The sequence below is a fragment of the Ceratotherium simum genome, chromosome 16 (assembly GCF_057802395.1).
Source record: "Ceratotherium simum simum isolate JZ-2026a chromosome 16, ASM5780239v1, whole genome shotgun sequence".
NCBI lineage: Eukaryota > Metazoa > Chordata > Mammalia > Perissodactyla > Rhinocerotidae > Ceratotherium > Ceratotherium simum.
Genome location: NC_141915.1, coordinates 41,707,887 through 41,721,505, shown reverse-complemented (window position 1 = coordinate 41,721,505; position 13,619 = coordinate 41,707,887). Strand labels below are relative to the sequence as shown.

General features: G+C 38.9%; 1 protein-coding gene across 3 annotated transcripts in view; it reads right to left on the bottom strand.

The window, feature by feature from the left end:
- ATP6V0A1 (ATPase H+ transporting V0 subunit a1) overlaps positions 1-13,619 on the bottom strand; it is a 55,692-nt gene that overhangs the window by 34,795 nt on the left and 7,278 nt on the right. For all 3 annotated transcript variants that reach the window (XM_014790650.2, XM_087441193.1, XM_004434449.2), the window contains exons 3-5: positions 8,000-8,078; positions 6,255-6,352; positions 5,563-5,691 (exon numbers count right to left, since the gene is read on the bottom strand). In XM_014790650.2, the coding sequence (XP_014646136.1) occupies positions 5,563-5,691; positions 6,255-6,352; positions 8,000-8,078 (306 nt within the window). The remainder of the gene's footprint in view (positions 1-5,562; positions 5,692-6,254; positions 6,353-7,999; positions 8,079-13,619) is intronic.

Below are 13,619 nucleotides of genomic sequence, written 5' to 3'. Positions count from 1 at the left end.
GAGCCATGAAAGTACCAGGAAATACCTTTGCATGTAGATAGAAGCTGAAGTGTTTCTTCCTTTTGAGCAAAAACACAAGGCAGCTCTGCAGATACTCTCAACATCAAATTTCTAGGTTGCTACAAAGACTTTTCCCTGAGTGAGAATGTAAAAGATGGAGACTCTTTCCAAGGAAGAAAGCAAGGCCCCATCACCGTCTTAAATAGACTGTGATCTGAAGAAAGACAGAAGGGGCATCTCCAGATATCTAGGTTTTCTATGCTCTTAAAAATTCAGAACATGACAACTTTCAGCATGGCCAATATACAAAATGCTCCAAACCATAGGATTTAAAGAGTATTTCTTTCTCCAAAAGGATAAGAAACACAATAGCCGGGCAGGCCTGGGCCTCCACTGTTATCCATAAAGGCAAGAAAAAGTGAAAACATATCTAGGAATATTAAAAAGTTCATGTAGGCTTTACAGTTTAAAGATTCTTGAGAACATAGCTTAACCCAACAATCTAAATCAAGTAAAGTGAAGAAAAAGTAACAGATAATAAGCCAATATGGAGCTCATGGCCTGGTTTAATTGTTTAGATTTAAAATGATTTCCACCATGACAGTTTATACAATGAAATGAAGGAGGAGAGGGACCTTCTCAGATGCAGGTCTATATTTCTAGCCTCTCTCTATGAGACACATTTGACCACCTTTTACTCTCATTAGAAAGGAGAAGCAACCCTAAAAAATAGAGGCCAACTGACTGCTCTACTGACTTTTATCTTGCCAACTTTAATACTCAACGCACTACTTGTTTGACCAAAGACTAGAAGTAAGCCAGAACAATCTCCCTTTTCAAAAGCAAAACTAAACAAAAAGTCAGGAAAACTTTTCTCTATCATTTTCATTCCAAATTTCAATTTGATTCTACTCCTGTCAACCTCGCTATCAAAAAGTGCCATAAGGGAACCTCACTTGATAAAATCATAGGACCATTAATATAACAGTCAAAGAGGGAGGAAAAAAACTGAGTATAAACCAGGTGGTAAGTCTGAAAGCCTGAAAAAGTGAAAAGCAATTGTTTTGGGAAGCAAATTCTAGAAGCAGAATCAACCTTGATTTAAAAAAAAAAAGGGAAGGGCAGACACTGAGTATACCAGAAAGGCAGAAAAATACTATCATGAGATTTGGAAAAGTTTAAGATGAGATAATGGGGGCACAGATTACCACTTGCCGTCAAATGGAAGTTTAGGAGGCTCTTTTTGTTTCTACTTGAAATCAAATCAGCTGACTGCAAGCCACAGGCAACTAGTTTTGAGGATCCAGATGACGACAGCATTTCAACTTACTCTTGGGATACCCCCTGCCACAAATCAGTGAAACTGACTGCTACTCACAAGACTCCCGCCTCCTTCCCTGCACAGTTCACAAGATCTGGATTAAGTAAATCCTAAAGATCAGACTCAGTGCAAAACATATGTGCTCTAAAGGGGATAACTGATGGAACAGCAACCAGCACTTAGCAACCAGACTACTCCAAAGACTGTATCTGGGACTCTCTGGGTATAAAAAAACCAACAGAATTAAAATTAAATAGAATTTGCAAAAATATTCTATTTAGTAATTTTACTACTTCATACTTAAGAATCCTAAGTCTTAGAGAGAAAGTTAAAAAATTTTTTAATTAAATAATTGTGCCTGATGGGAAACTAGGATGACCAGAGCCACTAACTGAGGGCCTTCACAGCAATCTCTAAAACCATGTCATCGAGTATCTAAATCCTAATCTGGTTCTCTAATAACAATAACAACACTGCCAGTGTTCCTCTAATTACTTGCTATGCCCTCTGGTTTACCCCTTCCCCAATCAGAATACTGAAACTATGCCTTGAAAAAGGAAGAAGTAGAACTTGAGTAGTTCTATTTCTACACCTAAGTATAAGCAGCACATCCAGTTTAAGCTACATTAATTACCAAGAGCAAACACTTTTACTTCCACCTACATTAAGACAGAAATTACACTTCATCAGAAGGTATTCACGCAAGCCCCAAAGGAGATGGCAGATGGGGAAGAAAGTAAAGAAAGCAGATGGGTAGAAAACGCAGAAGGAAAGGAAGGCAGGGATCTGCATGCCATTAACCATTACTTTTCCAGTCTTCTTTACGTTCTCATATGCTATGGTGCTTATGGTAAAAGATGCAGAGAAATCTCTCCAGCTCTTACAGTTCTTCATAAGCAAGAAGACTGAGAAAAGGATAATCATTAACAAGTCATTTTAAATGCTCTGTATAAGAAGTGGCTAAGTCAAATTTGTAATCATCTTAAATCATAAGAAGACTCAATACATGTTTCCTTTTCCCCTTCTACACACCCTGCCAGTCATAACCCCTACGCCTAAAGAGGGAAAGAATCATTTTCCGATTTAGCCATTTTCTGCTAACTCATTACTATAAATTATTGATCATATTCACCAAATTATATAAAAAACAAGGATTTAAAATTGGTAGTGTTTTAGGGCATTTGCGAATATCATAATTTCAGGCATGGACGAAACTCTCATGAAAAACTTATGTTTCTGAGATTTGAGGTGTTTCCTCACCTCTGCATTATTTAAAGCATGCACTTGCATGTGCAGACACGCTACTCTGTGAGGCCTTTTCTTCTGTCACAGCAGTGACACTGAGACTCCTGTTCAGCAACAGCAGGGCAAGGCACGGACTCTGCACTAGTGAGAGTGAAGAGAAAAGGGAAAGAAAGGCAGGGTGGTTCTTGTAGAAGACTTTCTGCACTATGGCGATGGTGTGAGGAACCAGAGGGGTTGATGATGAAAGCAGTGGAAGAACCTCTCACAGCCAAGGCCTCATGTCCACAAGTACTTCCGGAGGTTAAAAAAAAAATGTTTTGCATGACTAGGAGCGGGCAGACAACCTACCACGGACAGGTCATGAAGGTCATGAGGACGTAAAGCCTGCCTTCTCAGCATGGGCATTTCGTGTTGAGACTTAATAATCAGAAAGAAAATTCCTAAATCCATAACTCACGATTTTAAAATCTTGTATCATCTTTCCAAGTGGTTCTTCTTATTTTTACTATTTTTTTAATTATAAAATCAACAGTTTAAAAAACTATTTCCCTGAAGGGAGACTATTTGTCAATTTTTATTCAGAATTTCTCCCAGAATGAACTAGACTAGGAAGCTTATTCCAATCCTTAAACCCAGGAGGTTATGCAAGACATTTTCAGACAGGTCAGCAACATCCCAGCAGTAAACTACAGGCTATATCAAAAGGGAAAAAAGCCGGGGAGGGCAAAAGAATTAAGTCCCAAACGATAATAAGGAGCTGACCTTTGAGCTTGAGGCCAGGTTTACACTGGATCATGGGCAGCAGCTTGGACACATTTAGAAAAGCACACATCTGTGAGCATACAAAGGCAATGTGTGTGGGGATGTTTCCTCATATGACTAAGTGATATATTCTTTGAACGCGGGGACCACGTCTTACTCATCTTATGCCTCACAAAGAGTAGGTGCTCATCAAATGCTCAATGAGCATACTAGAATTGCAGATTATTTGTTCATTAAAACCATACGGCATAAGTGGCCATACGTGTTGCAAAAGACCTGAAACACTTGGAAAGAATTAATCACACTGCCCCACACCCTCTAATGTGATTTTGGGGACTGGTAAAAGAAGTTACCATCAGTTTCAAAATTCTCAACTCGGCGAGCAAGCTGAATATTCACATCAAACCTCTCCTGATATTTAGTCAGATTCTGATTCTTGGGAGGACCAGGCAATTAAATTCATAGGAGCTTTTCCCCTTCCCCTCGCCCCAGCAGATCTTTTTAATTAGCATGGTTTCTCTGACTCAAATCCTTAGTTATTGAGGAATGACGCACACCTTCAGCTAAATTTCTCTAGCCTGGTGGTTCTCAAACTAGTCTGCCTCAGAATCAGCTGGCAAAAACAGACTGCTGGGCCCCACCCTCAGAGTTTCTGACACACAAAGTCTGGGGTGGGGACTGATAATTTGCATTCTGACAAGTTCCCAGGTGAGGCTGATGCTGCTGGTTGGAGAATCCCTGCTCCAGTCTAGAGAACTACTGAGAGTTGTTCTTTCCTCAAAAGCCAGAAATTAAAAGTAGAACTGAGAACATATCAGATGCTAATTACATAGGGCCCTCTATTTTTTTAAAAGCTTTGCCACAATATTTTTTGTTGAGCAAAGGAAATAAAGAACTTTATGGGAAGGCACACTGAACAGTGATTGGAACAATCTCTGAAGTGCCTGATGTTGCTAATCTGGTGGCAAAGACACTTGTAAAAAAGAGAGTTATCCATGTTCTAGGCCATCAGAAAAAGCATGTCCAGGCTGAAAGCTAAGACTCCTCCCCAGGTTTAATTAGGAGAAGGAAGCCTTCTGGTTTTTTTTGTGTGTGTGTGTGAGTGAGAAAGATTAGCCCTGAGCTAACATCCGTTGCCAATCCTCCTCTTTTTGCTGAAGAAGATTGGCCCTGGGCTAACATCCGTGTCCATCTTCCTCTACTTTATATGGGACGCCGCCACAGCATGACTTGAGAAGTGGTACACTGGTCCGCGCCCAGGATCCGAACCTGCAAATCCTGGGCCGCCAAAACGGAAAGCGAGAACTTAACCACTACGCCACTGGGCCAGCCCCAGGAAGCCTTCTGAAAGCCTTGTTCCAAATTCTTTCCATGGGGTCACCTCAGCAAGCTGTTGCTGGCAACTTAGTCACCTACATTTTCAACCCAAGAGCTTATTAACATTTTTCCCTATGAGGTAATGCAGCTGAGTTTACATGAAACTCCAAGAATTCCTACCAATATTTCCATACAACATAAGGAAAATCTCTTAAAAAATTAAAGTGTGAAATGTGCTATCTGAAGTAGTTAAAAATGTGCTCAGAGGTTGATAATCAAACATAGAAAATAAAAATTTTGGGCCGGCCCGGTGGCTTAGCGGTTAAGTGCACGCGCTCCACTGCTGGCGGCCCGGGTTCGGATCCCGGGCGTGCACCGACGCACCGCTTCTCTGGCCATGCTGAGGCCGTGTCCCACATACAGCAACAAGAAGGATGTGCAGCTATGACATACAACTATCCGCTGGGGCTTTGGGGGAAAAAATAAATAAATAAAATCTTTAAAAAAAAAAAAAAAGAAAAGAAAAATTTTAATTTGATGACAAAAGGCTTGGAGAGTAAACCCTTTGTTATAATTTCACATATAACCAAATGTTTCTTGTTGCTTCAACTTTAAGTATTTACTTACCTTAAAATATAATGTAAAAATTTCAACTATGTTTATACAACTACTTTAGAGTTCCTTTTCCTATCTTGAGATGAAAAATTGCAGAAAATGCAAAAATATACAAAACCATGGCTGGCTGTGTACTGCATGAAAAATGGAACATAATCTGACATTTGTTCAACTAAAACAGAGTGCAAAAATGGTACTGCTTTCAAACTAGCAAATTAAAATAATTATTGGAATAAAAATATGGCCCACTTGTGCGGGTGTAATATCATCTGCTCAAATACAAAAAGAAACAATAGTCTGACCTCATCGAAAAACTGTTGAGTTTTGCGAAGTATAAATTTTAATTCGGTCAGTTCCAGGAAGTTTCTCTTCAAAGCTTCCTGGTTTGTGTTGATTTCCTTCAGTTCATTTTCAATCTTCTCAAAATTGGCCTACAGAAAAAAAAATCAAACTATTAACTCAAACTAAGCTCAACATGTTTGCTCTGAAAGACAGATGAATTCATCCATCCCACAGAACTCTTCCCACCTTGATGGGTCAAAGTTATCTTACATCTACCCAGACAGTACTGTATTTTTACCAGGGCAATTTTCTTTATTAAATTTTTTTGCTTAAAATGCTCTTTCTTTGTAGATTCTATTATACACTTGGTAAAATTTCTCAGGGGACTTCATATGGAGAAAATAATTATTGAAAAGTCTATTGGCTATTCATTTAGTCTATGAGATTAATAAACCACTAGATAAATTGACACTAATCCAAGAAGGTTTCAATAAACCAGTAAACATTTACTTAGTGGCATGTGATACTGTTCAAGATACTGTTCTATACCATAAAAAAGGGAATTAATTTTAATCCCATCCACAAGAAACTTGCAATCAACAGACAATGCTGACAAGGATAGCAAGAATTATTCTACTCTCCATCCACTCAGGAAAGTGATTTTTGCACTTAAGTAGAAAGAAATTTATCTGGCTTCCTCAGAATTGTTTACCTCTAAGTCAATCATGTCCCGAGGGAAGGGCACCTCTGGGTTTTCGCCAGTGTCCATAATTGGAATATTAGCTTTTCTTATCTCTTTCTCAACAAATCCTAAAATGACAGAATCAAAACATTCATGTATAGCACACGCCTGAAATTGCCAACATTTGAGGAAAAAATAATAGGACCCAAAACCTGGCTGAAAAGAGCTCCATTCTAAGAAAGATACTTTCACATAAAAGAAGCAGAAGACGTAAATGCTTTTTTCTTCACATTCCTCTTCCTCCTACCCTACACTCTCTGAAACATAGCTACCCCAAAAAGGGTTACATCTCCCTACTGTCTTCTTTCCCTCTTCTGACCTTAAATCTGGTCCTCATTTACTTCAGCTCTCCACCTGTGTGACTACTACCCCGAAGTATGCTGGTTCCGGTTACAGACATCGGGTGGCAGAGCAGAGCTACGGAACAGCACAATTCCATGGACTATTTCAGACTTGGCACACTAGTGAGACAATTCCAGATCAAAAGGGTCATTTCATTTGAAAACAATCAGGTCAGTTTTAAGTGAAACAAAGCAAAACAAAAACCAAAAAGCAAGACACAGAATACGGCCCCAAAACACCAGAAGAGAAAAGTGTTCCAGGTGACAACAACTGACTTTTTTTTAGGGCAGGAACCAAATTTACCTATCAGCTAACTGAAAGCTGGTATGGTACAGTAGCAAGATCACAGGTTTTGGAGCCAGATAGAACAACCTGGATTCAAATACTGATTCCATCACGACCACTTATGTTCTTGGACAAGTCACTTAACCTCTCTGATCTCTGATTTCCTCATTTATTTATTTCCTCATTTATTTATTTACTTATTTATTTATTTTGCTGAGGAAGATTTGCCTGAGGTAACATCTGTTGCCAATCTTCCTCTTTTTGCATATGAGCCACCACCATAGCATGGCCACTGACGGACGAGTGGTGTACGTCCATGCCCAACAACCGAACCCGGGCCACCAAAGCAGCGAGCGCCAAACTTAACCACTAGGCCACTGGGGCTGGCCCTAGGTGTTCTCATTTAATAAATGAGGAAACCAGGCCAGCCCCATGGCTTAGCAGTTAGGTACACGCGCTCCACTGCTGGCGGCCCAGGTTGGGCTCCTGGGCGCGCACCGATGCACTGCTTCTCCGGCCATGCTGAGGCTGCGTCCCACATACAGCAACTAGAAGGATGTGCAGCTATGACATACAACTATCCACTGGGGCTTTGAGGGAAAATAAATAAATAAATAAAATTTAAATAAATAAATAAGGTAACACCTATCTTGAAGGAATGCTGTCGGGAATGAACAAGATAAAGTATATGATCACTCTAACTCTCAATAGAACCTTTGCAAATGTTAGTGTCTTCCCTCATAAATAGCTCAAATTAAAAGGTGGCTATGCTAACATCTAAAATTGATGGTGGTCTGGGTCTTATCTCTCAGAATTCCATAATGTAATACTGTTATAAAACCCTTCCCACAAAAAAATAACCAGTGTTTTCAGCCTGCAGCCCTATCATCTCAAACAAGGTTTCCATTAAGTACCACCTAACCCAAACACCACAAAACCTACTTGCATACAATAAATTCATCTTAACATCAGGATTGTAAGATTTTTTCTCCTGTAGTATTTTCTTCCTTTATTAAGAGGACCAGTGTCTTTAATTTAAAACAAATGACTCATTATAGGAACATCATACAGGACCAAAATGCACATACGAAGCTTTCGATCCATTTCTTCACATCTTCTAACTTCATTCACAAATTTCCGCTGGAAAACATTCACATCTGGATTTAACTGCAAAATAAGAACACAATATCAAATATTCAAATATTACATCTATTCCCTTTGTCTCACAAGCAACACACCCTGCAAAGTGAAAACCTAATTTTGTGTCAATGTCAGCTGCAACACTAATAAAAACTCTCTACTGATCCACATAACCTGCTTTGGGGCCAGTCACACCAACTAAAGATAAAAACCTCTCCCTCACTGCCACAACGTATAGTGGAATGGAGGCAAATTAGAAAAAACACTGTGGTGCAAAATGTTCTTCCCAGGCCAAAAGTCTCAGTGAGCTCCCTCCATCAAAAGTTTGGGCAACAGATATAACAGAAGTTCTGCCTGGTTTTCCTTCTTTCCTTCTTCCCAATCAGAAGAGACAGAAGGCAAACTTCTCTTGTTCTTCTGTCCCGGGTCTTCACCTTCTAGGGGACAGTTTGCTTTATTCATTCATACATCACAAGTAATTTTCAAAGCAACGTGTTGGATATTCTGGGAAATACAAACAAGAATAAAACGAGTTCCTACTCATTAAGAAGCTTGTAATCTGGTAGGGAAGAAAGATGAACACAACCAAAAAGCATGTGATAAATTCCATAAAAGTAACACAAATAAAGTTACTCAATATTTATGGATCCCCAATATGTGCCTGACACTAGTATAAATACAAAGAATAAGATATGTCCTCCCGGGGGCCGGCCCGATGGCACAAGCGGTTAAGCGCGTGAGCTCTGCTGCGGCGGCCCAGGGTTCGCCGGTTTGGATCCCAGGCGCGCACCGACGCACTGCTTGTCAAGCCATGCTGTGGCGGCATCCCACATAAAGTGGAGGAAGATGGGCACGGATGTTAGCCCAGGGCCAGTCTTCCTCAGCAAAAAAGGAGGAGGATTGGCAGATGTTAGCACAGGGTTGAATCTCCTCACAAAAAAAAAAAAAAAAAAGATATGTCCTCCCTTTGAGGAGCTATCGGTCTCAGAAGAGACAGACAAACCAATAAATACAATTTGTTGTGATAAATGCTATTAAAAAGTAAGTAAAGTATCGTTGGTAGTTTCTTATACAGTTAAACATACACCTACTTACCTAATGACTAAGCATTCCACTAGCAGGTACTTGCTTAAGAGAAATGAAAACACGTCCACAGAGACTTGTATAAAATATTTACAGCAGCTTTATTCATAATAGCCCCAAACTGGCAATGATCCAAATGTCCATCAACAGGAGAATGGATAAAGACATTGTGGTATAGTCATACAATGGAATACTACTCAGTAACAAAAAAGAACCAAATTCTACAGATTCACATAAAACCAGATAAATCTCAAAAACATTAGGTTAAGTGAAAGAAGTCAGATGTAAGAGTTCGTAACGTATGATTCCATTCCCATAAAGTTCAAGAAGAGGCAAAAGTAATCTATGACAGTAGAAATCAAAACAGTGATTACCTACAGGGGGTGGGGATTGACTAGAAGTGGGCACAAGGCAACTTTCTGGGCTGATGGAAATATTCTATATCTTGATTGGGGTGATGGCTACAAAGGATATAAATTTACCAAAATTATCAAATTGTACTTTTTTTTTTTTGCTGAGGAAGATTCACCCTGAGCTAACATCTGTGCCAATCTTCCTCTATTTTGCATGTGGGTTGCTGCCACAGCATGGCTGACGAGTGGCGTAGGTCCGAGCCTGGGATCTGAACCTTCAAAAACTGGGCTGCCAAAGCAGAGCGTGCTGAACTCAATCACTACGTCATGGGGCCGGACCCCAAATTGTACTCTTAAGGTCTACACATTTCACTGAATATAAATTTTACCTCCATAAAAAAGAACTGGGTACACATGTGTGTGGTGATGGGTTGTAATTAGTATTTGGGTGGTGAACATGATGTAGTCCATGCAGAAATAGAAGTACAATGATGTACACCTGAAATTTTTACAATGTTATAAACCAATGTTACTGCAATAAACAAAAAATTAAAAAAATAAAAAATAAAAAATAAAAAAAAAAAGAACTGGGTAAAAAAAAAGAAACAAACATACACAAAAGGCATAACTAATTCTATTTGGGGGAAAAAGAAAGAAAATGTACAAAGGTAACACCTGCGCTGGGACTATGAGGGATGAGGCAGAGTTCACCAAGCAGCAGTCGGCAGAATGAAAGCAGAAAGACCATGACAAGTGACTCAGAGACATAAAGAAACCATCTATTCAGAGAAAGGAAGAAAGTTACTATAGCTGAAGACAGTGGGTATGTAAGGAGCAGGAAGCAGAAGACTTTGTCTTATGGGCAATAGGGAAGCAAACGAACCGATTTTTTTTTATACTTTTTAAAGCTTTACTGTTTTGAAGAATAATGTTGTGTGTAAAGAATGACTGCAAGAGGGAGAAACTGGTGACAGAGAAACTAGTAAGGAAATTGTTGGTATTATTATATTAATATTAGACAGAGGGGATCTAAGGCAAAATGCATTATGAGCGATTAAGAGAATCACTACATAATAAGAACAATTCCCAGGAAGATGTGACAATTCTAAACCTGTGTGTCTCTAATAAAACGTTTGTTGTTATTTTGTTTTTCACTGAGCAGGCAGTACTTCGGCCTCTCACTCAGAAATTTCCACTTCAATAAACATGACACTCTGAAGTGAAAGTAGTTATGAGACTTATGCTAACTTTATTGGTTTCACAATCCAGAGACAAGGTTCAACTGAAGCAGCCCCACAGCCTGTTTAAGGCAGCCTGAAATATTCCAGCAAGGTGTCTTCAAAATATTTCAAACAAAAATTTTTTATTTTTTTTTATTGCGGTAACATCGGTTTATAACATTACATAAATTTCAGGTATACATTATTATTTTTCAATTTCTGTGTAGATTACATCATGTTCACCACCCAAAGACTAATTACAATCCATCACCATACACATGTGCCTAATCACCTCTTTCACCCTCCTCCCTCCCCCCTTCCCCTCTGGTAACCACCAATCCAATCTCTGTCTCTATGTGATTATTTATTGTTGTTTTTATCTTCTACTTATGGGTGAGATCATACAGTATTTGACTTTCTCCCTCTGACTTATTTCGCTCAAGGTCCATCCATGCTGTTACAAATGGCCAAGTTTTATCCTTTTTTATGGCTGAATAGTATTCCATTGTGTATATATAGCACATTTTCTTTATCCATTTGTCCTTTGATGGGCACCTAGGTTGCTTCCAAGTCTTGGCTATTGTGAATAAAGTTGCAATGAACACAGGGGTGCGTGTATCTTTACGCATTCATGTTTTCATGTTCTTTGGATAAATACCCAGCAGTGGATTAGCTGGATCATATGGTAGTTCTATCCTTAATTTTTTGAGGAATCTCCACACTGTTTTCCATAGTGGCTGCACCAGTTTGCACTCCCACCAGCAGTGTATGAGAGTTCCCTTCTCTCCACATCCTCTCCAACACGTGTTATTTCCTGTCTTGTTAATTATAGCCATTCCGATGGGAGTGAAGTGATATCTCACTGTAGTTTTTTTGTGTGTGTGTGAGGAAGATCAGCCCTGAGCTAACATCCATGCCAATCCTCCTCTTTTTTTTTTGCTGAGGAAGACTGGCCCTGGGCTAATATCCATGCCCATCTTCCTCCACTTTATATGGGATGCCGCCACAGCATGGCTTGACAAGCAGTGCATTGGTGCGCACCTGGGATCCGAACCCAGGCTGCCAGCAGCGGAGGGTGCACACTTAACCGCTTACGCCACGGGTCAGCCCCCATTGTAGTTTTAACTTGAATTTCCCTGATGGTTAATGATGTTGAACATCTTTTCATGTGCCTGTTGGCCATCTGTATATCTTCTTTGGAGAAATGTCTGTTCAGATCTTTCGCCCATTTTTTAATTGGGTTGTTAGTTTTTTTGTTATTGACATGTAGGAGTTCTTTATATATTTTGGAGATTAACTCCTTATCAGATGTATGGTTTGCAAATATCTTCCCCCAATTGTTAGGTTGTCTTTTCGTTTTGTTGATAGTTTCCTTTGCTGTGCAGAAGCTTTTTAGTTTGATGTAGTCCCATTTGTTTATTTTTTCTATTGTTTCCCTTGCCCAGTGAGACGTGGTACTTGAAAATATGCTGCTAAGACTGATGTTGAAGAGCATCCTGCTTATGTTTTCTTCTAGAAGTTTCATGGTTTCAGGTCTTACATTCAAGTCTTTAATCTATTTTGAGTTAATTTTTGTGTATGGTGTAAGATAACGGTCTACCTTCATTATTTTGCATGTGGCTGTCCAGTTTTCCCAACACCATTTATTGAAGAGACTTTCCTTTCTTCATTGTATATTCTTGGCTCCCTTGTTGAAAATCAGCTGTCCATAGATGTGAGGGTTTACTTCTGGACCCTCGATTCTGTTCCACTGATCTGTCTGTTTTTCTGCCAGTACCATGCTGCTTTGATTACTATAGCTTTGTAGTATATTTTGAAATCAGGGAGTGTGATACCTCTAGCTTTGTTCTTTTTTCCCAGTCAAACAAAAATTAACAGAACTACAAGGAGAAACAGACAAATCTGTCTATGTAGTGGGAAAGGTTAATATAACTTTTAAATTATTGATACATAAATCTACCAAATAAGGATAGAGAAAATCTGAACAACATAATTAACGAGCTTAATATAATACACACACATATATTTTTTCTATATCTGCATCCAACAGTTCTCTCTTCAAGAATTCATTCATAAAAACTGACCACAAAACAGGTCATACAGTAAGTCTCAGTAAATAATTGGTACTATATAGAAAATGTTCTCTAATTACAATGCAATTAAGTTAGAAATCAATATCAAAAATACAAGTTAAACAACATATTTGGAAATTCTAAAATAGTTCTAAATAATTCAGACCTCAAAGAAGAAATTATAATACAAATCTTAAAATACTTAGAACAGAATAATAATAAAAAAATGATTGAGACAGAGATAAATTAAGTGGCTGCCAAGGACTACGGGCAGGGGGAGATGCAGAATGACTGCTAATGGATATAAGGTTTCTTTTGGGGGTAATGAAATGGTTCTGGAATTAGATAGTGATGACGGTTGCACAACCTTGTGAATAAACTAAAAACCACTGAATTATACATTGTAAAAGGGTGACTTTTTCGATATATCTCAGTTAAAAAGAAGAACACGGGCAGTGGAATCAGAGAGTCCTGGGTACAAATCTGCATGTCCCTGAGGTAGTTATTTTCATCTATGCTACAGGTTCCTAATCTGCAAAATGAGAATACTATGTTCCACTATTCAAAAGTAGGTTCTACTTCTCAGGGTTGTCGTGAGGAATACCTGCAATAATAATGCACAATGCTCAACATGGCATCTATTAAAAAATGTAAATTGTCATTATGATGCTAAGTGTTAGACAGTAAGGGACTGAAGAGTAGAGAAGTATGTCAAAGAGAAGAATGGATGAGGGGATATATCAGTCACAGAAGATTCTGAACAAGTTTAGTGAGGAAACATGTCTTACCCAATTGTCTCTTGAACCCAAAGTGGTATATTTTGCAGAGACGCTAGATAAC